This window comes from Galeopterus variegatus, unplaced genomic scaffold (genome assembly GCF_000696425.1).
Source record: "Galeopterus variegatus unplaced genomic scaffold, G_variegatus-3.0.2 Scaffold1965, whole genome shotgun sequence".
Lineage (NCBI taxonomy): Eukaryota > Metazoa > Chordata > Mammalia > Dermoptera > Cynocephalidae > Galeopterus > Galeopterus variegatus.
Window position 1 is genome coordinate 108,559 of NW_007728076.1, and position 23,063 is coordinate 131,621.

The window sequence follows — 23,063 nt, forward strand, 5'->3', positions numbered from 1 at the left end:
GTGAGCGGGAACCGGTCTGTATGTGGGATCCGAACCCTCGGCGGAAGCGGTGGAAGCGCCTCCACTCGCTCAGCCAGTGAGCGGGAACCGGTCTGTATGTGGGATCCGAACCCTCGGCGGAAGCGGTGGAAGCGCCTCCACCGCTCAGCCAGTGAGCGGGAACCGGTCTGTATGTGGGATCCGAACCCTCGGTGGAAGCGCCTCCGGGGATCCGAACCCTCGGCGGAAGCGGTGGAAGCGCCTCCACGCCTCCCAAGCGGCGCACTAGCGCAGGGCGCCACCGGGCCGGCCATTAATGTTATTTTTTTTACATATTTCCCATAGCATACAAACATTGTTTGAATTTCGCTAAGCAGCCAGAAAATAAATCAGTTACTTTTTTTCCCTGAGAGACTGACTGAAAGGGAAATTTGGTTTAGTGGATATTAATTCAGGTATTGGAGTTCCCTCCTTTATCCCAATCCTGATCAAACTAAATGAGCATTGCCCAAATAAGAGAAATAGATGTCAGTTATTTTTATTGTTTGTAACATGAGGACCAGTTTCATGGTCTCTACTTTTAAATCTCTAAAGTTCTATTGTTTTTCTTTATTGACTCTATGCTAAAGAAAAGATGGTCAGTTGGTTTCTTTTTATTACTTAATTGTGGAAGGAAAGGCACATTTTCTGGATAAAGGAATTTAGATTGGCAGTGGAATGGGATGGGATAGAAGAGGAAGAGTCCTAAAATCTCATAAAACTCTGAAAGGAAAGTGAAATTAATTTTCTTTAATTTTCTTTACAACAATGGGTATTTAGTATTTGAATTCCAAGAAGCCCTCTCTTTTCTTGGGCCAATATGATTATGGTTTCAGGAAGTGTATTTTTTAGTGACCTAAAGGGGCAGAGATTTTAATTTGCATGCTTTTATTTTCCAGTTTTATTGGTATTTAGTTAATAGAGAGTGCTATTTTCATATTGTACAGTTCCTTTTCTCTATTTTAGAGTGTCCCTATGCCTTGTTCACTAATTTAGATCTGAAAATGAAGTTTCTGGCAAAGAAGTATGTTGTCAGAATGTATTCTGTTTGTGAATAGAGGTATCACTGTGCAAATGGATTATGATTAAGAAGAATTTGCTTGCTTTAAAACTAGTCATTTTTATCAAATACAGAGTTGCAAAGCTCAAAGATGTGGCAGATAACAGCTTAGGTCACTGAATAATCAGAACTGCTCCTAAATCTCCCAAAGTGTAAAGATCCTTATCTGTTCTCTCCTTTATAATGGGTTATTCATTTAAGATAAAAGAGGAAATAGTTTTGTGCTTCATTTCACTTTACAGGATTGTACCTAAGATGATATACAGAGTATCTGGAAGCTTCATTGTTGCTTATTTTGAGGTATCTGTTATGGGAAAGGCTGCTGACTGTGAAGTCCTTACTATTCTTTCTACCAGTGGGCTTGGTAATTTTTGCTTTACTTTTGCTTTTCTCTTTTAGGTTGCCAGGGCAGTTTTATCTGATTCACCACAGCTCTCTGAAGGAAATGAAGTAAAATTAGAGGAACTAATTGACTCTCTGGTATCTAATCCCTTCTTAACAAGGAAACAAATTCCCCGTACTCCAGAAAACTTGAGTAAGTTAATGCGTTCTATCCTTTTTTCTTTCTTAGGTATTAACATTATTAGATCCACAGTCTGAAAGATCTTTAGGCCACATATTTTAAAACTCTTTTCTGTTTATTTGGCAATGACTATTCTGAAGGGACTTTTATTGAAGTATTAAGTATGGGCACTCACTTATACAGCAGTCTTTCAGTAGTATTATTTTGTGTCTTTATTATACTCAGAATAACCATTATATTTATAGAGCATGCACTGAGTCAGTAGCTTTATCTTCAATTATACAGAGGTATAATCAGCTCTGGTAATATACAATTTTGTTTTTGTTGTTTTACTTGGCTTTTTCTGGAAAGTATTTTATCTGATCACTTTTAAAAACTCTCTACCTCCAGATCTGACCTGGAATCCATATTTATAGAATATAGAGGCTATGTTCTCTCAGTTAACAACCAGAATATCAGCCAAAAACTATGTGTGCATAGATCTTTACCCCTCCCAAACTAGTCAGATTGCCTGATACTTTTTTCCCTATAACCTATAATTTGTGTAGACAAAATTGTGATACTGGCGTCCTTATGTAGGCAGATTATCGTGGTTGAATGATTAAATATAATTTCCATTTTGCTGCTGATTTAATTCAAGTTGAACTGAGCCACGGCCTTGGTCAGTATACTATATAGCCTGTGAACCAAAACTGGTCCTGCCTTGTGTGTTTTTGTAAATAAAATTGTACTGAACACAGCCTTGCTCATTTGTTGACATATTGTTTATGGCTACTTTCATGCTACAATGGCAGAGTTGAGTAGTTGTGACAGAATGGGTGGCCTGCAAAGCCTAAAATATTGCTATCTGGCCCTTTACAGAAAAAGTTTCCCAAACCCTGGCCTAGATGGACAAGAAAATGTCTTAGGAAGATATGTAATTTATATATGCTGAGTAAAAGTATATGCACATTTCAGGATTAGCTTTTGTTATATGTGTTTACTTGTGTTTGATCAGTTGGAGATTGGAATTCTTTGATATTATTGGGGTTTGATATATTGTGGAGCTTTGTCATCCAGCCATTATATTTATGGAGCATGCAGAGTCAGTAGCTTTATCTTCAGCACTGGAAATATGATGTAAAATTGCATGCTCTGTGTTTGGGAATATTAGTAGATTGTGTTTTTCCCCCTTTCATTAGTAACTGAAATTAGGAGCTCATGGAGAAAAGCTGTTGAAATGGAAGATAACAGGACAAAACCAATTCAAGTGGATACTGAACGTAGAGAAGTATTGCCAGAATCCTTACCTGTGTTACATAATCAAAGAGAATTTAGCATGGCCAGTTTTCTCTCAGCAACCACTGAATCAGATCTTTGCCATTCTCATTTGCCTGAAGAGAAAGTTGTTTCAGACTGCCTTAAGTGTGTGCCTCAGAAACATGTGGTGACCAGTCACACAGGTGAACCACCAACACAAAGTCAGTCAGATTTGCTAAATAAGGATATAATTTGCAAGCAAGATTTGGAATATACAGCTTTACCAACCCAGCTTTCAGAACCTAGCCAAACAGAGACATTCTTCCCTGCTGTAGGCAATAGTATAAATGTGGTGGGTAGCAGTGAAGAGTATATTAAAATATTGGACCACTCACAAGCTTCTCATAAGGAGCCTTCCACGCATACAACTATGTTATGGGACTCATTTCAGATATCAAGTGGAATTAGTTCTAAGAGTTTTAAGGATATTGATTTTGGCATATTACATGAAACTCTTCCAGAAGTTGGTCACCTAAGTCTGAATAGCTCCAGTAGTTCAGAGGCCAATTTTAAACTGGAACCAAATAGTCCTGTGCACAGTGGCATTTTTCCAGAAGATGTTGTGGGAGAAAGACATAATACTCCAGAATCAGACTTCAATTTAAATGCTACTTACAGTAGGTATGAGGCTCTGAAGAAATCTCTTTCCAAGAAAAGGGAAGCATCTTACATCTCTAATCTTGAAACACTTGAAAGACATGAACCAGAATTGAGCCCTACTCCCCAAAACATGGAAACAGATGATATGCTTAACTTTTTGGATACACATGATTTGCACATTGACCATACAAAATCATCTTTACGCACATCCCTTGGGGAAAGAAAACGTTCTCTTTCACCCCTAATTAAGTTTTCTCCAGTGGAGCAAAGATTGAGGACCACAGTACCGTGTAATCTTGGAGAACTTCTACCTAATTTAAAAGGTAAGATTTGACTAGACCTGTGCATATTCACCTGTTGAAGTTTTCTCTCAACTTTTCATAAAAATAGTACACAATGAATGCTGCATGATCTTTGTTGTTAATATGACAAAATATGCTCTATTCTTGGATGAGAGGAGTGAGCTTCACTTTATGGGTACTTTCCGAATCTCTATTGATATGTATATGTTTGATACAGGGATGGGAATTAACCCCCCAGACCTGAAACTTATCGCTTTTGTAATAAAAGCTACTGAAAGTGAATCTCATGAAAATCTTCTTGTCTACTGGAAGGTGGTTTTAAAAAAGTTAAACACTAGTAGTGGTATGTTATCTGTGATGTGCTTTGTAAAAGATTTGGTGGGAGTGGGGAGTAGAAACAAAACCAAGGTTGGTCAGTGTATTAGTTTCCTAAGGCTGCCATAACAAAGTGCCAAGACTGGGTGGCTTAAAACAACAGAAATTTATTGTTCTGGAGACAATAATTTCTAGAGGCTAGAAGTCCAGAATCAAGGTGTTGGCAGGGCCATGTTCCCTCTGAGGCCCTCTAGAGGAGAATTCTTCTTTGCCTCTTCCAATCTCTGTTGGCACCAGGTGTTCCTTGGTTTATGTGGCAGCATAATTCTCATCTTTGTCTCCATCTTCACATAGTGTTCTTGTGTGTCTGTGTGTCTTGTGTATCTTCTTATACAAGCACCAGTTGTATTAGTTAATTAAGGGCCCACCCTATTCCAGTATGACCTTATCTTAGCTAATTATATCTGTAATGACCATTTTTCCAAATAAGGTCACATTCTGAGGTACTGGGGTTAGAACTTCAACACACCTCTTTTGGGGGACACAATTCAACCCATAACAGTGTTAATAATTATTGAAACTAGGTGTGGTGGATACATTGGGCTAATCATAATTCTCTCCACTTTTGTATATTTGAAAACTTTCATTATATAAATAATTTAAAAAATTGCTCTAATAGCATGTCAGGATAAATGTGGATCTGGTAATACAAATTTATTATATATAATTGATTTATCCATGATTATTAAACGCTGGCATATTGAAAAGTATTCTAGGAGGAATGTATTGATCTTTGGAGAAAGGGTATTTTAGTGAGAATAATAGTAATTTTATCATACTTGAGTATTTGCATAAGTGTGAGCCTTTTATTTCCCTGAAGACTGAAATTTGCTACTATTTGGAATCTGTCCTATTTATTTATTTTTTGTAATGTTTGCTTATCCCTTCTTTCTTTTAAAATCAATTTTGCAGAAGACGACATGTTGAATAAGAGCCTTGGTGTAAACGACTCTCCATCTGATTTGACAAGATCAAGCAGTACCCAGTTAATTTGATTATGATGCACTTAAATCAAAGCTATGTCACAGGATAGAAACTGATTTACAACTTAAATACACGTTAGAAGTGTAGCACTCTTTCAAGGTCTAAAAAATCCTTAATGCCTTTTAGCCTCCTGTAATGTTTTTAGGTAAGGAAAGTATGTTTGGGTTTTTTCTATTTATAGGGATATGGGATTTAAATGTAAAGTATTTTGAAAGCAAATATCAAGTTTTGGGAAGCCATTTTGATTTCTTGAATACTCTTGTAAGCATTAAGTAAATGATAAAAGTAGTAGTTTATTGTGCTAAAATTTCAGATAATTAACATAAGGATGAGTACTGTTTGCTATACTTTCACTAAGTGGTTAATATTATAGCCATTGAATATACTGAACTTTCATTTTAGAAAAATATATAACTTCTATTGTTTCTTTATGGAACATTCTGGTACTAACCAAAAAAAGTAAGAAAAGTAGTACCTTGGGATGTGTAGTCAAGATGACAGATTTTAAGACTGGGAAAGCTGTAAACAGGCTTGATGATTATCCAAGTAGATTGTTCCTGAGAAATGATGTTTGATGGAATAAAGTGCATGTGATGATAAGTGAAGACTGGGGCAGAATGATTTAAAAAAAGAAAAAAGATGGAAGAAGATGACTAGCCACTTTTAAGGAACACTGTCAAACTATAAATCCATTCAGTGGATTGTATAATAGGTTTATATTTAGTCTAATTTAGACTTTGAGAATTTGATTCTAGTTATATATTTTAACAAAAATATAAATTAAAAAAATTCATTAGTGTTTTATTGATGTTGGCTTTTTGGAGGGGTGGGGTGGGTTGCTGTTTTGGGGATAGGAGGTAGTTTTGATTGTTACTTTACTACTCAAAAACCATTGAAGTTTGCCAGTGCTTACAGAATAGCCCCAGAATAACTTGAGAAAACTGAACTTGGGGTTAAATAACTTGTAACACTTGTACAGTCTTCTGCCTCATTCTGTCGGGCCCCCTGGCCCAGAAACGGCTTGTCTGTAGCATCCAAGTGAACGTACGCCATTGCCCTCTGTGAACCAGGAGCAGTGGAACAGGCACCAGAAGAGTGATAGCACCTATAGTACCCTCTATAGGGCCCCAACTCATAACCTTCAAACCCTGTCCACTAGCCCCCAGGAAACTGGCAAGGAGAGGAGAAAAGTTGGAGGGGAGAGTGGAGAGTTCTGGAAGTAAATGGGCTTAATAGTTCATCTCTCTTCACTTATCTTGGGCTGCCTTTTTCTCTTTGTTTGTCCTGACCCAGTTTGAAGACCAGTCTTAAGATAGCACATATAACTTCCTTCTTTGCAGTGGAAAAGAGGAAGAGAAAAGCTTCTCCTAAGGTGCTATGTTCCTTTATTAGTTAATACAAGAAATTAGTGACTCTGTAGGTCTACTGGGAAATCTCTAGTTGTTTTAAGAAAACTCATGGTTGGCTGGTTAGCTCATTTGATTAGAGTGGGGTGTTACAACACCAAGGTCAAGGGTTTGGATCCCCATACTGACCAGCCAATGACAACTAAAAAAGAAAACCCAGTATCTGTAAATCAAAAATTAACATGTTAGGGAAAAGACAGGGCTATCATATTAGCATCTGCAGAAGTGCCAGGGCCTTTGCTAGATACTTAATACAAATTATTTAATTGTCATAACTGTAAGATAGCAATTAATACCTATTTTACAGATGATACTGAAGCTAGGGAGCTTCAATGATGTGTTTAAGATGGACTCAAGGTCCATTTGTGCTAGGATTATCTGGGTTGCATCTTAAAAAATGCAAGTCTAAAACAGGGATTAGGAATCTGTATGCTTCGTTGGTCATTCTTAGGCTCAAAGAAGTTTCATAATCACTTATGGGATACAGATTCATATTTAGCCCTTGGGTACCTTTAAGAAGCAGGTACATTATCACATATATACTGCTTTAGAGATCGCTATCTGATGGGAAGCCAAGTTCACCAATAAAGCCCTTAATTACTGAGGATCAAAAGATCAAAATACCTCTGGACATTGTGGTTTTACGAAAATCACACTGAGTTATACCTGTGATAGGCTTGACATCCTTCCCTCTTCTTCGTGTGCCAGTACCATAAGTAAAAATACCTCACATCTATCACTTTCTTCTCCTAAACCATTGTGATTGCAACTTTTTGCCTTCAGCCTCTTCACTATCCAGTATCTCCTGCATAGTTGCCTTTTGACCTTAAGGAACTACTTTGACCATGTCACTTCCTTGCTTTAAATTCCATTAATGATTCATTGCTAATTCTAGAGTAGAGTTCAAAGAAGTACCCTTGTAGAGTAGAGTTTCTGAAGTACCCTTGTATATCACACACATACATATACCCCAAGGGCCATGTGCCATCTTTAGCAAATACTTAAGTATTGGAATTGTTTTGTTTGCCTCCTACATGATGGAATAAAAGTAATGGTAAAGTGGGCTAATTTATTGCTTTAAATGTATTTTTTCTTATTACATTCTTATCAGATTATATGGAATGTACCTTGTTTTATTCATTATTTGTAAAAATATAAAGGTGTGTAAACTGACTTCTACATTTAGATAATGCCAAAATGTCCTAATTATTTTTAAATGTTTAAAGAGGACAAGCATGTAATGTTGCTAAACATGAAAAATGTTATCAAGTGGCATAAAGAGTAGTTGAAATTAAAGAATAACATTTAGGGACAATTTAACTGAAAAAAATACTGACAAGTATTTTGAAATCTTTTCTTTACCATGCCTATGAAGTCAATCTTATCTAAAGGAAAAATACGAATTCTTAGGACCTGCATAAAATATACTATTCTGAGTGTATTAAAGAAAATATGTTTAAAGGCATTTTCCTCAATTTAAAGAAGGTATTTGCTGAAGTAAAGTTCTCTTTTGCATTAAGTTGCAGATACATAGTTGCTCTGGAGATCACCTTTTTCCTTATGCACAGTCACATCCTAAGTTTAAAATATTTGAATCCTCTGAGACTATTTGTAAATATATTCTACGTACTATTGTCTTGAATAAATTTTTAATATTATACAATCTGGCTCTGGAATTTCATATATATCAAAAAACCATGCCCTGAAAACCATGAAATGATCAATATAAAAGTATATTAATAACTCGGTCAACAAAAGAAATGTGAGAAGTTCACAAATTCAGGTAAGAGTATTTTGTTACTGTCATTTTAATTACTAGGTTTATTACATATAGTATTTTAAAATGATTTTAAAAGTATATCCATACTGTCAAGAGTTTTCTCATTTGGAGTCTTTATACTACTTGCCAATGGCCCTAATGAGATGATTTTTAAATTTACATCTGAATAGCTTCTTACTCTTTATGGGTAGTGACCCTGTCATCCAAAGCTTATATTACTATCTATACAAAGATATTGCCTCATCTGTAAAATGAGAGGCTCAGGAGTTGATCAGAGGTCTTTTGGCTGTAAAATACTCAGATTTCATTTAAAACAGGCTGGCCAGTTAGCTCACTTGGGAGAGTGTGGTGCTAGTAAAACCAAGGACACAGGTCTGGATCCCTGTATCAGCCAACTGCCCAAAAAATTAATCTACAAGATGGCTATTGCTAGAACTGGAATGGGTCATTTCAGGTCTTATACCACACTGCCAAATTAGGAACCTCAGAATCCTTCCCCAAAAGTAGGTACTCTAAGAATCTGACTTATTATTCAATTTCTAGATAAATACAAATAGAAATGTGATCTTGCCCAAAGTGAGTGAAACACTATTCCTTGAGAGAACTCAATTTCCTGGGCTTCAGCTTCCTAAGTATGTAAATTTTGGAGTTACATGAAGGAATAATCTACACCTGAAAAGCTAGGATTTTTATGGTTAATTTTTCTATCAATGGAGGAAGTAGTAGGGTATAATGGTTAGGAGAGGGGGAGAGTGATTGCCTGGGTTTAGCTTAATAAGGTCATACCAGTTTTCTCATCTATTAAATGATAAAAGTAACCCACCTCATACGTTGTGAGGATTAAGAAAAATGCACACATCAAGTACTTATGAACACCTGGCTTTTAGCAAGGGTTCAAATATTTAGCCAGGCTTCACATCCAGTAATTTGGGGAAGAATAGTTCAGTAGGTGGTAATGACAGCTAACAATTAGTACTGAGTATGAACTAGGCACCATTCTAAATGCTTTCCGTGCTGTTTTAATCTTTTTAATAATTCTACAAATAAGAATAGTTCAGTAGGTGGTAATGACAGCTAACAATTAGTACTGAGTATGAACTAGGCACCGTTCTAAATGCTTTCCGTGCTGTTTTAATCTTTTTAATAATTCTACAAATCAGCGGTATTCTTATCCACATTTTACAAATGAGGAAAGCACAGTGAAATTACCTTGCTCAAGTTCAGAGCTAGTAAGTGAAAAGGCTAGAATATTAACTCAGGTGGTATAGCTTCAGAGTCAATAATCTTAACCACTGCACAGGTGCTATCAAGCATCACTAAAATGGTGGGGGCTGAGCTCACAAAAACAAATTTTTCAGTTAAGCAATACCTGTGGGCAGTCAGAATCTTAGATTTACATATTAAGTACCTTCAAATTGTTTCAAATAAGACCATATATTAGATTGCTAACAGCAAATGTTTATTATTCATAATAGAAGCAAAGAATTTATAAATGCATTTTAATACCTTGCTGATAAAATAACATTCCATCTTTGCAATCTGATAAGGAATACAGGGAAGATATTGGTAAAGGCTTTGATGTGCATTATCTACTATAACCAGGTAATCAGAATACACACAAACCACCTACTTTAGTGTTACACCATACCAACTTTTGAGAAAGGCCATCTTGAAGCTCTACTGGATAGCTGAGTAAATAGCGTCCAACGTTTAAAGACTGGGGAGTAAGGAAGAAAGATGGAAGTAGTAAGAAGCACACATTTAAAGCCCACTTTTAAGCACACGACATTGAATATTAAAAATGAGGGGTGCAAAAAAAAAAGCAACTCATTTTTAGAAAGAGCATTTGGCATATTCAACGCATAAGGAGACTGTGCTTGGGGCCATCCACTCTCTCCAGCTTCTCGAAGTGTTTCCTGGCATTGCGAATGTTGATCAGAGTAGCTGCAGAAGGGATCGACGGATCCGACATAACCACCATCACGTACGTGTTTGATGTGAAGATGTCGATGAAAGCAGCGAAGTTAGAATTTCTAACTTCCATGCTCTGGAAAGAAGCGGCCAATTTACTGCAGCTCAGCTTGAACTGCTTAATGATGTTGCTGATCTTCTCAAATCGGTGGACGTCACGCTGCTCTTTGCACTGGTAATGGGAAATAACCAAGAACGTAGCTCTCTCAAACAGCAGAACTTCATCGGCTTCAATAATTTGGGCAAAATTCCTTAGGTTCATCTCGAGTTGCTGAACATTGGGAATCAGTTGATAGACAATACTGGACCAGGCTTTGTAGAGCGTTTCATCCCAGATGGATGTTCGAAAACAAGCGCACTCCAGTGGGCGAGACAAACGCCTCAGGTCTTCCTCTCGCTCTTTAAAAATCAGGTCACGCTGATCCTCCTGAACCAGATCCATTTTGTGCACCAGGCAGAAGATTTTGGCATCAGGAGAGTTCTGGAGGATGGCCTCCAGACAAGACTGGTAGTAATGCATGTCCTTTTCCAGTTCGCGGCTCTCCACGTCAAACACGTAAATCAAAACCTCGACATTACGGAAGATGTTGTCTCTCTGGCTGGTGAAGTAGTTTTCCATGAAGGTGTCCTGACCGCCACAGTCCCACAGGTTCAGCACCAGGTTCCCCAGGAATCGGACATGGGAGTGCTCCACATCAATGGTGGCACCCAGGCGCTGGGTGTCGCGAGCAATATAGTTTGCAAAGATAATGGACCTCATGCTGGTCTTCCCCGACCCGCTCTTCCCCATCAGCAGCACCTTTTTCTTCATGGCCGTATTTGGCATCACCCGCCGGGGCCGCCGCGGACTGGGCCTGAGGGCGCGGCCTAACTGCAGCGCGGAGGGAGGGGTCGAGGGCTGCGAGGGCTCCTCAGGCTGGGCCTCAGTGGGCGCGCCGCGCAGCTGTGCGGCCCGGGAAGCCGGGAGCGCGAGCTCGGGGCTGGGAAGGCCGCGGCGGGGCTGGCTCTTCCTCCGAGGAGAGGGCCGGGGCCGGTCGGCTGTAACAGCTCGGGAGAAGCGCTCGCCTTCCGGACAAGCAGCCGCTGAGTCCCCGCCGCCGCCACCCACTTCCGGCGGCGATCTCGCGAGAGCTCCTGCTCTCGGCCGTACTTACCCGACCAGCTTTGAGAAGCTGCTCCTTTAATAAAACCGATCAGGGGCGACGCGAGAGGTGAAATGGAAGGGAAGCTCAAGGACTCTAGTGTCGTGTTCTTTTCTTTATAAGCTAGGCTTACGGTTGCGAGGGGTAGGTGTATGGTGGGTCGGGAGAATGCTGCCCTCTCGTGGCCCCCCAAACCCCAAACACCACCGCCACCGCCACCGGCTGTAAGGGCGAGGCGTGCCTGGGAGGTTTCCGCAGGGGCAGCAGGCGGGAGAGTTGGAGGCAAGGCCTGGCTTCTCGGCCCGCTCGGGCGCCTCCAGGTTCCCTGGCCTGATGAGTACAGGGCGGAGCAAATGAGAATGTGCAGAGGAGGGAAGTTATACTTGCAGAACTTGAGCGATAGCCGGTGTTACACAGCTAACCTGTGTAGCGAATATAATCTGGGAGACATCCTGACTCCCAGTTGGTGGTTTTCCCACTTCGGGGCAAGTTCCTTTCTCATGCAGACTTTTCCCGTAATCTCAGACTTGAGAATTTATAGTCAGAATTCCAAAGCTCAAGGAAACTGATATGAAACCCTGTGCATTAGCTCATCCTCACAATAATCTGAATAAATAACCCGATTTTAAAGTCAGGAAATAAGAGTTTAGAGAGGTTAAGAAACTTGACCAATTTACAAAGAAATGAGATGGAATTTGGATTCATACTGTCTGACTGCAGAGCCTACTTGCTCCCTAACAATAGGCTACACTGCCCCCCATAAAAACATAATATGATTCTCCTCTTGGTCTTCAAGTAGATGAATAAATCAGTGTCATTCAGCATCGTTCATTTAGAATGAATCAGTATCATCGGGATACTGAAGTGTCCTAAGTTAGGATACTCCATATCTACCATAGAGCCCTTTTCAGTGTATACTATGCTGTACCCATACAGCTATTCCATTCTCCCATTCATTCAAAAAATATTTGAATGCTTACTATGTGTAGGGCACCGAGTTAACGTGTGTGCAGGGAAAGAAGTTAAAAAAATGGTTCTTGCTTTAGTTTTGGGGAATAAAACACAGTGAAGTGCCATAATACAAAATAGTATGTGGAAAATCTCCTCTCAATATATTCAGACTTAATTTTATCTCCTTGGTGACATCTCTTCTGGAGCCTTGGATCTATTCCACAGGTACTCTGATCTATCACTGTCATTCTGGCCTTCCATTTCTTGATCTTTTGAATTGGGTACCCTGTTTCCTTGATCCCATGTCTTTCTTGTTTCTGGCTTATTCACTTATTTGGAGAAACACATTTTCCAATAGCTTCCTGATAAAAAGTATGAAGGCAGTAAAAAGTTCAGAACGTGAGTCTGAAATTGTCTTTACTCTCACACTTGACTGTTTGGACACAGTTTTCCTTCAGTGTCTTGCAGGCCTTGCTTGCTCCATTGCTCCATTGTTTTTTAGCCTCTAATGAGTCTCATGCCTGCTTCTTTGTGTTTGACCTATTTCTTTCTCTCTAAAAACTTATTCAATTTTCTCATTATTTCTGGTGTTCTGAAACTTAATGATAATTGGCATTGTTGAACCTCAATTTTCATTATTCTGGACCCTTCGATGTGACTTTTAATCTGGAAACAAACCATTGCCTTTAATTCTGAAAAAATGTCACTGAAGTTTTTGATGATGTATTTTCTTTCTCGATATTGGATTTCATGGACACTCCTCTCATGTTCTTATGTTCCCTTTCTTATTTTCTATTTGTCTCCTTGTTTTACTTTCTGGGAGATTTTTCTTATCTTAATCTTCCAACTCTTCTTCGGAGTTTAAAATTTTTGGTATTATATTTTTAATTTTCACAGGCAATTTGTCATTATGACTGTTCTTTTAAAAAATATAAAATTATTTTCTTAGACTAAATATCTCCTTTCTCTCTCTGAGGAAAATAGTGACATTAAAAAGTTTCCATCTCCTGTTTAGTCTTGGTTTCTTCCAAGTTCCTTTTGTATGTCTGTTCTTTTGTTTTGGTCTTTCTTTTTTATGTGAGACACTTTCCTCAGTTGTCTAGTGATTTTGTTTGCTCCTGTTAAAAGTTATTTAAAGCCTGTGGGTAGCACTGGAAGACTATGATGTTTATTAAAATGGCTAGGCCATTTCTTTGAGAAAACTCCTGTTACCTGTATCTTTAAAGCTTTTTTCTTTGGCTGGTTAGATTCTCCCATGATTCTTCTACTGGGGTAGGGTGAGTATAAGCCTGGCAAACAATATTCTGGTTACTGAGATGGAGAAGAAAGCTAGAGTCCTAATATTCCGTTTACAGGCAGACTTTACTTAATCTTCCCTAGTCCTCCATGTCTCTGGTATTCTCCGAGTCCAGAGACCCTCTGTTTTACTCTTTCCAGGTAATAAAAACTGCTAGTTGTACTGGCCAGCCAACCCAACCCAACCCAAACAAAACAAAACAAAAAACTGTTAGTCCTAGATGAGATGGGGCAGTGTCCCAGCTATGTGGAACTGGAGAAGGGATCTGTGAGTCTAACTGCTTCTTAAATCTTCAACCAATTCTGTTCATGGTGCCATCTCTACCCTTATTGATGCTGCCGATTCTTGAATCTTTTGGAGGTTCCATGGTAAAAATGCTGCTTCCTGGCTTTCCCCACTACTGGCTAAGGATTCAGCTAAGTCATTACCATTCTTCCCCATGCTTTTTTGCTTCCAAAAATTTGGCTTTATTATCTCTTATTTCATCTTTGTCCTTGCCCTCTCATCCCTTTACTCTCATTTTAGTGGGATTTTGGAGAGATAAAGATAAATTCATGTATTCAATCTGCCACCTTATTTGGAAATAAGAGAAATCTTGACCTAAAATATTCAAAACAATTATAATTTAATAAATGATACTGAAAGTCTTTTTGTAAGAGATTAAAAAAAATCTTTATTGAGGTATAATTATTCAATCTGCCACCTTATTTGGAAATAAGAGAAATCTTGACCTAAAATATTCAAAACAATTGTAATTTAATAAATGATACTGAAAGTCTTTTTGTAAGAGATTAAAAAAAAATCTTTATTGAGGTATAATTTACATATTACAAAATCCATCTGTTGTATGTAAGTGTACAGTTCCATCAACACAGCTCAGTTTTTTTTTTTTTTTTTAAATTTAATTTTTTTTTTTTGCTGGCTGGCTGGTCAGGGGATCCGAACCCTTGACCTTGGTGTTATTAGCAGCATGCTCTAACCGAATGAACAACTGGCTAGCACCACTGCTTGGTTGTAGAATATTTTCACAGCCCTAAAAAGTTTCCCTGTCCTCCTTTACATTCAATCTCTGCTCACACTCTGAGACCCAGGTAACTACTGGTCTGCTGTCTTTATAGATTTGTCTTCTCTAGAAATTTCATATAAACAGAATTATACAATATACACTTCTTTGGTATCTGGCTTCTTTCTCTTAAAGTAGGGTTTCTGGAGTTCATCCATATTTGAAGCAGGTATTAGTTCATTTGTTTTGATTGCTGAGTAGTATTCCACGGTGTGACGATGCACAACAACATTTTGTTTGTTCATTCACCACTTAATGGAAATTAGGATTGTTTCCAATTCTTAGGCTATTATGAATAATGCTATGAACACTCATATAAAGTTTTTGTGTGGACATATGTTTTCATTTCTCTTGGATAAATACCTTAGAGTGAAATTGCTGGGTCATATGGTAACTATATGTTTAACTTTTTAAGAAACTGCCATAGGGTTTCCTAAATCGGTTGTACAATTTTACATTCCTATCAGCAAGATATGAGGGTTTCACTTTTTCACATACTCAGAAACAATGTTGGATTATAGCCATTCTAAAGGATGTGAAGTGCAACCTCATTATGGTTATAATTTGTATATCCCTAATGATTATTGATGTTGTGCATTGTGTTGGGGGTCTTGAAGACCACCCTGAGGTTTGATGATTTGCTAGAAGGACTCACAGGACTCAGTGTATAGTCATACCAGTACTCATAGCTATGATTTTTATGGTAAAAGTACTCAGCAAAATTTGCAAAGGGAAAAGGCACATGGGATGAAATCTGAAAAAAAACAGGTACAAGCTTCCAAGAGCCCTCTCCCAGTGGAATCACGCAGGATGTGCTTAATTCCTATAGCAAATGAAATATGAAATGTCTGCCAGGAAATCTCATTGGAGACTCAATGCCCAGGGTTTTTACTGGAGGCCAGTTGTATAGGCACCGTCTACTTACCATGTAACAAAATTCCAGATTCCCAGGAGGAAAGCAGGGGTTCAGCACAAACCACAATGTACAAATAGTTTAGGTACAGTGAACCATAATTATAAGGAATGGGGGGAACCCTCCCAAAATCCAAGTTTTCAGCCAAGGGCCTAACTTGCAAGCTTGAAACTCCTTGTTATGTTAACTCTTCTGCACAAGCCTCTCTTATGTGCTTATTAGGCATTCATATATTTTTCCTTGATGAAGTATCTGTTTCAGCCAAGGGCCTAACTTGCAAGCTTGAAACTCCTTGTTATGTTAACTCTTCTGCACAAGCATCTCTTATGTGCTTATTAGGCATTCATATATTTTTCCTTGATGAAGTATCTGTTAAAATCTTTTGCTCTTTGGGCCGGCCCGGTGGCGCACTGGGTAGTGCGCCGCTTGGGAAGCGCGGCGGCGCTCCCGTTCGAGGGTTCGGATCCCACATACGTTCCGGCTCCCGCTCACTGGCTGAGCGAGGCGCGGGAAGCAACACCGAGGCTTGCGATCCCGTTGCCGGTCCCCGGTCCGGTACGGGGGCAACACTGAGGGTTGCGATCCGTTGCCGGACACGGAAAAAAGACAAAAAGACAAAAAAAAAAAAAAAATCTTTTGCTCTTTAAAAATTGGGTTGTTTGTGTTATTATTATGAGTTCTTTATATATTTTAGATACAAGTCCTTTATCAGATAAATTATTTGCCTGTATTTCTCCCAGTCTGTACTTGTCTTTTCATTCTTTTAACAGTGTCTTTTGAAGAGTATGTTATTAATTTTTAGGAAGTCTGATATGTCAGTTTTTTATTTTTGTAAATCATGATTTTGATGTACATCTAAGATATCTTTGTCTAATTCAAGGCCACAGAGATGTGCTTAAATGCTTTCTTCTAGAAGTTTTTTGTTTTAGGTTTTACATTTAAGTCTATGATGCATTTTGAGTTAATTTTTGTGTATGATGTGATATCAGGCTATAAGTTCTTTTTAATTTTTTTCGTGCATGTGAATGTCCTATTGTCCCAGTACCAGGTTTTGAAAAGATCATACTTTCATTCTTTCCACACTGAAAATCAGTTGACGATAAGTGTAAGAGTTTAATTATGGAATCTCCATTCTGTTCCATGGATCTATATGTCCATCCTTATGCCAATATCACACTGTCTTGATTAATGTTGCTATAGATTTGATAGTAAGTTTGAAATTGGGTTCTTTAAGTCCACTTTTCTTTGTTCTTCTTTTTCAGAATTGTTTGGCTATTTTAGGTCCTTTGCATTTATACATAAACTTTTAGGTCAATTTCTATTTAAAAATTTGCTGGGATTTTGATAGGGATTTTATTGAATCTATAAATCGATTTGGGGGGACTTCTTGACAATATTAAATATTCAAATCCATGAACATGGTATATCTCTTTATTTATGTAGATCTTTAATTTCTCTCAGCAATGTTTTGTAGTTTACAAGTCTTGCACTTACTGTGTAAGATGTTTTCTTAGGTGTTTTATTCATTTTGATGCTGCCATTATGAATCAAATTGCTTTATTAATTTAACTTTTGGATTGTTTGTTGCGAGTATATAGAAGTAAGATTGATTTTTGTGTATTGAATTTGCATCTTGCTTAACTCATTTCTTGTTTTTAGTAGTTTTTTAAAAAATATATATTTCTTATAATTTTCTACAGATAGGATCATGTCCTCTGCAAATACAGACAGTTTGTTTCTTCCTTCCTGAGTGGAAAAAAATATTTTTCCTCTGCTCTCACAACACAATCAACACAGAAGACTTTTGTTACCAAATGTGTGGGTTTTTTTCCCCAAACACCAAGCAAACAATCAGTTCTCCAGCAGACACCAGCTGGGTGTCCTCCAATTCAATTCTGACAATATCCACCTGGAGATAGTGTCAGATCGCACAGGTTGAGGGCTCAGTCCCGCAAAGCTGCCCCCTACTTCTAATGCCATTCTCGAACCCCAGGTTGTTTTACCTGTGCTTCTGACTGACCAGCTGTAAATTTGGGTTCTCTGACCCCCTTTGGGTTCAATTAATTTGCTAGTGCAGCTCACAGAATTCAGGGAAACAACACTTACCACTCTATTAGAAAGGATATCACAGAGGATAGAGAGGAAGAGAAGCCTAGGATGAGGTTTGGAGGAAGGGGTGCAGAACTTCCATGCTGTCCCTGGGCCTGCCATCCCCCAGGAACGTCCACATGTTCAGCTATCTGGAAGTTCCACAAACCCTGTACTTTTGGATTTTTATGGAAGCTTCATTGTGTAGGCATGTCTGAAGCATGGACAATGTGTAGAAATGTGATTGGATGTGGAGGGTATGATCTAATGCTGATAGACTGAGTGGGGAAACCCAGCAAAGCCTGTCCAGGTTCTTCTTGGCCTCTCTGTGCAGCGTTCCTCCCTCCCAGGTATGGGGCAGGACTCCTTTTGAAATGAGAAGTAGGTAGGTGTACAATCAGACAATATAGGTCAGAGGGTTTCTTTATGGCCAGCTCCAAGACAGAAATGTCAGGGAAGATTAGAGCCCTGCCGTAGGGACACAAAAGAATAGGTGAAAGGATGGCAGGAGGAGGTCAGAGAGAGATTCTGTTTTCTGGGGCCTTCTTCTGAGGTCAAAGTGCCATACTTATTGTTTTAGTTACTTAGGAAATAACAAGGGCTATAGGAATTATGAGCCAGGAACAATGGACAAATACACACACGCACATGTAATAATATCACACTTTCCAATCTGGATGGCTTTAGTTTCTTTTCTTTTTTATTCCACTAGTGAGAACCTTTAGTAGAAGGTTGAATAGAAGTGGCGACAGCAGACTTTTTGTCTTTTTCCTCATGTCAGGGGGGAAGTACTCAAGTCTTTCACCACTAAGCGTGATGATAGTTGTAGTTTTATAGATGCCCTTTTGGGGGCTGTAGAAATTCCCTTCCTTTATTAATTTGTTGAAGAATTTTATAAGAATGAGTATTAGATTTTGTCAATGGCTTTTTCTGAATTTATTGAGATCAAGTTGTTTTTCTTCTTTATTCTATTGATGTGGTATATTACATTAATTGATTTTCCGATGTTAACACCACCATGTCTTCTTGGGATAAACCCCTCTTGGTCATGGTGGGTAATCTTTTTTATATGTTGCTGATTTCAGTTTGCTAATTTTTTTCAAGAAGATATTTACATTCATATTCATGAGATTGGTCTGTAGTTTTCATGTGACCATTTTGTCTGGCTTTGGAATCAGAGTAATACTGGCCTCATAAAATAAATTGGGAAGTGTTCCTTTCTCCTGTTTTCTAAAGTAGTATGTGTAGGATTGGTATTATTTCTTCCTTAAACATTTAATAGAATTCAGCAGGTGCCCCTGTTTTTTTCTTCTTGACACTTATAATAGTTCATAATGATATGCTTGGGCATTATTTTGGTTGCCTGTTTATCTCTCTAAATTGGGTTCCAGAGGGCACTAGCCCTTGTCTCCATCGTTCAGCGCAGTGCCTAGCTCATCATAGGGGATCAATACAGAATGAATGAATGGTCGAATGGGAGAGGTCTAATTTGTGTGTTATGGTGGGCTAGACTTCTATTGATGACAATGAAGTTTAGCAATCCTAAATAGTTAAAGATGCTAAAAAGGTAATGTTTTGCTAAAATGCTTTGCACTCAGAGGTAACTACAGAGGTAACTAGCCTTTAGGCAGCCATCAAGAGAAGGCTGTTGTCCAGCGCAGTATTTCCCTCTGTAAGGACCATGTGATGTTCCCCGTCAATGGCAACAAATGGCAATGAATGGCAAGCAGGCTTTGTCTTGGATTCCAATAGCTCCCACAACTCTACCTTGTTCGCCCAGGTTTCCATCCTCCCCTTCAGACCTCTGACCTCCTACTGGGAAGGTAAGGAGTAGCTTCACGCTCCGCTGTTCTTAAGAATGATCAGTAGGCTTTGCTCCTGTCTGAATCTACCTTTTTTGACTTTCCAGAGCTGGGGTTGGAAAACTTTTACTGTAGAAAGCCAGATAGTAAATAGTTTAGGTTTTGTGGGTAAGAGGCAAAATCAAAAATGTTTCCACAAATTTTTTGACAAAATTCAAAACTTTATAGATACTGAAATTTGAATTTTACATAAGTTTCATGTGTCATGTAGTAGTAGTATTTTAATTTTTTAACCATTTAAAACAGTAAAAACCATTCTTAGCTCACTGGCCATACAAAAACAGGTGGCCAGCTGAATTTGGTCTGTAGGCAATAGTTTGCTGGCCTTTGTTCTAGAGCTTAACATGGAAGAAAAAAAAAACCTACTAAGTGCTCTGCAGTCTGAGATGCCTCTGATCAACTCAGCCATTCACCAAAACTAATGGAAAGAGTTAGGAAGTGTGGAAAAGAAAAATGAGCATAAAGATTGTCAATACTTTAAGCTCCCATTTCTCATAAGCAGGAAGTCATGATGTTTAAATCCGAACATCCTACCAGAGCACTCTCTTGAGTTTGCATCATGATCACAATCACCTGGCTTCTTAAAACTAGATTCCCAGACTAGAGATCTCGGCGCAGAAGACTTCTGGGCAGGAGTCTGTAGTGGTCTCCAGGCCAGTTAAGCTGAAGAAACACTATACTAAGGGAAGGCTGGTCAGAGAGGGCAAAACAATCTCTAGAGCTGTGCTTCTTAAAGTGTGGTCCCTGACCCAGCAGCATTACTTGAATATGTAAGAAATGCAAATTCTTGACTCACCCCAGACCTACTGAATCTGAAACTCGGAGGGTGGGGCCTGGCAATCTGGTTTTAAACAAACCAGGTGGTGTTGATGTCCACTAAAACTTGAGAACCACTGCGCGGAGGCATCATTGCCAACACCTGGAGAAGGGACTGTGCACCCACCTGAGCAGTGAGAGCTCCAGGCCTCTTAAACTGCTTTGTTCTCAAGTGTGGCGGACTATGGGTGAGAGCACTTCTAACCGGCACCTGAAGCCAAAGGCATAGATTTCCACAGGCTGATCTGGAAACGGTATGCAAGGCCAGCCTTCTGGAAGTCAAGGGCTGTATCTGCATAAGAAGCGGCACCATGGATCCTAGAGATAGAAAATGCCACCCCAAACGCCGCTGTGATGGCAGTGGACTTTTCAGTCTTCTTGCACACGTGGCCATGGCATTTGCTGCGCCCCCAGGGGCTTTCCAGAGTCGTCCATCATGTCCTCCACCTTTTCTGCAAGGTCCATTGGGGAACCTTGTCCTGGGCCTGCGGGTGAGGTGCTGGGAGCGTCCCGACCTCACAAGCGGCCCTTGTGACGTACAGCGATAGAGACCCCGCGGTCCCCGGCAGGCCCCGGGGCCGGGGCAGCCGCACCAGGTGCGTGGGTCCGGGCTGCAGAGGCCGGGGCGGCGGCGCGTCCAGGAAGGGAACTCCGGCAGGACTTTGCAAAAGGGCCACCGAAGTTTTCCTTAGAGTAAATATTCAGCTTTGGCGCGTCCCCAGCGAGGCGGGTGAGGTCTTTGAGGCGGCTGCAGCTGGGGATGCTCTGAGGGGCCGTCGGGGTCTCAGGATGGCCCCGATGAAGAGGAGGTGCATCTGCGACCTGTGCTCCTGCGGGTAAGGGGGACACGTGCAGGGCGGGGCGGGCAGCCTGGGTCTGCAGACTCCGAGCAAGCCAGGCCCTTTCCCGAAAGCTCGGCCGAAGCCTCCGCTGCTGCCTCTGGAGGCAGCGTCAGGGCGGATTCCCCTGTCACCTTCGTTAGGTTGGGCCGCGATGTTGTCAACTAGCATTTAAAGCCCCTGCGCTGAATCAGTCCCCGGTGAATGTGGCGGTTCTCGGGGCTTCACTTCAGAGCTGCAGGAAGGTCGAAAAGGGGCGCTGGCCCGCAGCCCCAAGGTGGGCCAGTCTTGCTGCTTGTGCTGTACGCTGTGCAGATCCGAACCCTTGACCTTGCTGTTACCGGCGCCGGGCTCGAACCCACTGAGTAACGAGCCCTGGTGTGCACTTCTTCAGGAAAGAGAATTCCTTTACTGTAAGCCGAGTCCTGGAGAAATCGCTACTTTGTCAGAGAAGAATGAAGTACCCGTGGAACTTGTTTCCACACCGTGTAGCGTGGGACAGGGGCACTGGCAGACTTACTCTCGCACTGTCTTGTCCTGGCCCGGCTGGGTCTCTCTCCTCCCCAGTTGCCTTTGAGGACTTGCGGGGTGAAGCAGGCAGAGGCAGGGGGTTCTGCGCTGCCTGCTCTGTATCCCACACGGTCTCAGTGGGGGAGCTACAGAGAAGAGGTGGGCTCTGGCCTCAGCTCTCCTGGGCTCTCACTAACTGTGGGGTCTGGGGTGGTAACTGAACTCCTCCAGGTCATAGGTTCCTCATCTACCTACCGCACAGGAGCACTGTAAGGATTAAATGAGCCAATGGAAAAGAAAAAAGATAATGGTGTCACTCCTTGTACATGGGTTGTGCTTAATGTTAGTATCCTGAAATCTCCAAGAAGGGCTTGCCTACTGTAGTATGTTACACGAATATAAAAAATGGTATCACTGGGGAGAATTAAAGGGCTCTCTAAACTGGGTTAGAAAATGCACATGTCTCTGGCACCAATGAATAGTTTTCAGCCCTGGCTACTCATTAGAATCATCTTTGGAGCTTAAACTATTACGAGTTGCCCAGGCTGTTAAATTAATAACTTCTGAAGGTGGGCCCCACCAGTTCAGGTTATTCTGACCATTTGCCAGGACTGGGAACCACTGAACTAGGTCACATATGAGCATGGATCTTGCATTTAAGCTTTGTTAGGTGGAACCAGAGCAGCGTAAGTCTAGGGCTAATTTCATATTAAGACAAAACCTTTTTTTCTTTTTTTTTTCCTTTTTGTCTTTTTTTTTACTGACCAGTACGGGATCACAACCCTCGGTGTCGCGCCCATACTGGGGACCGGCAACGGGATCGCAACCCTTGGTGTTGCGCCCGTGCCACGCTCAGCCAGTGAGTGGGCACTGGTCTCCACATGGGATCCGAACCCTCGGCGGGGGCGCCGCCGTGCTCCCAAGCGGCGCACTCTCCAGTGCGCCACCAGGCCGGTCCAAAACCTTTTTTTCTAAGGCTCACTCACTTTTTAAAAATAAACTGCAGAAAAATTTTTTAGCTTAGTTATACATATTTGTGGGGTACAGTGAGTTGTTTCAATACATGCATATAGTGTGTAATGACTAGCTTAAGGTAGACAGCTTTTTTCCCCTGAGGCTCACCTTCTACTAGGGCCTGTTACATCACCCTCATAGTTCCTCCTGCACTGTTCTAGGCTTTGGGATTGAAATACGTTAGGCAGTCTCTGTCTTTGCACAGGAGATGATCTAGATAGGAAAGCAGGAATATTCATTTAAGAGGTAA

General features: G+C 40.3%; 2 protein-coding genes across 2 annotated transcripts in view; one reads left to right on the forward strand and one right to left on the reverse strand.

Annotated features, from left to right (window-relative positions):
- The window catches only part of HAUS6 (HAUS augmin-like complex, subunit 6), a 35,927-nt gene extending 28,667 nt beyond the window's left edge, over positions 1 to 7,260 (forward strand). Inside the window, exons 14-16 of the mRNA XM_008579841.1 lie at positions 1,478 to 1,613; positions 2,783 to 3,823; positions 5,090 to 7,260. Coding sequence (XP_008578063.1) covers positions 1,478 to 1,613; positions 2,783 to 3,823; positions 5,090 to 5,172 — 1,260 coding nt within the window. The 3' untranslated portion in view covers positions 5,173 to 7,260. The remainder of the gene's footprint in view (positions 1 to 1,477; positions 1,614 to 2,782; positions 3,824 to 5,089) is intronic.
- A 2,524-nt stretch (positions 7,261 to 9,784) lies between these two features.
- RRAGA (Ras-related GTP binding A) lies at positions 9,785 to 11,363 on the reverse strand. The gene has a single exon (XM_008579838.1). It carries the CDS (start codon positions 11,142 to 11,144, stop codon positions 10,203 to 10,205), a length of 942 nt encoding a protein of 313 aa, XP_008578060.1. The 5' UTR covers positions 11,145 to 11,363; the 3' UTR covers positions 9,785 to 10,202.
- Positions 11,364 to 23,063: the final 11,700 nt, after the last annotated feature.

What these genes read in the sequence shown, in the direction of transcription:
- RRAGA (XM_008579838.1), bottom strand. Translation starts at nt 11,144, where the DNA reads ATGCCAAATACGGCCATGAAGAAAAAGGTGCTGCTGATGGGGAAGAGC.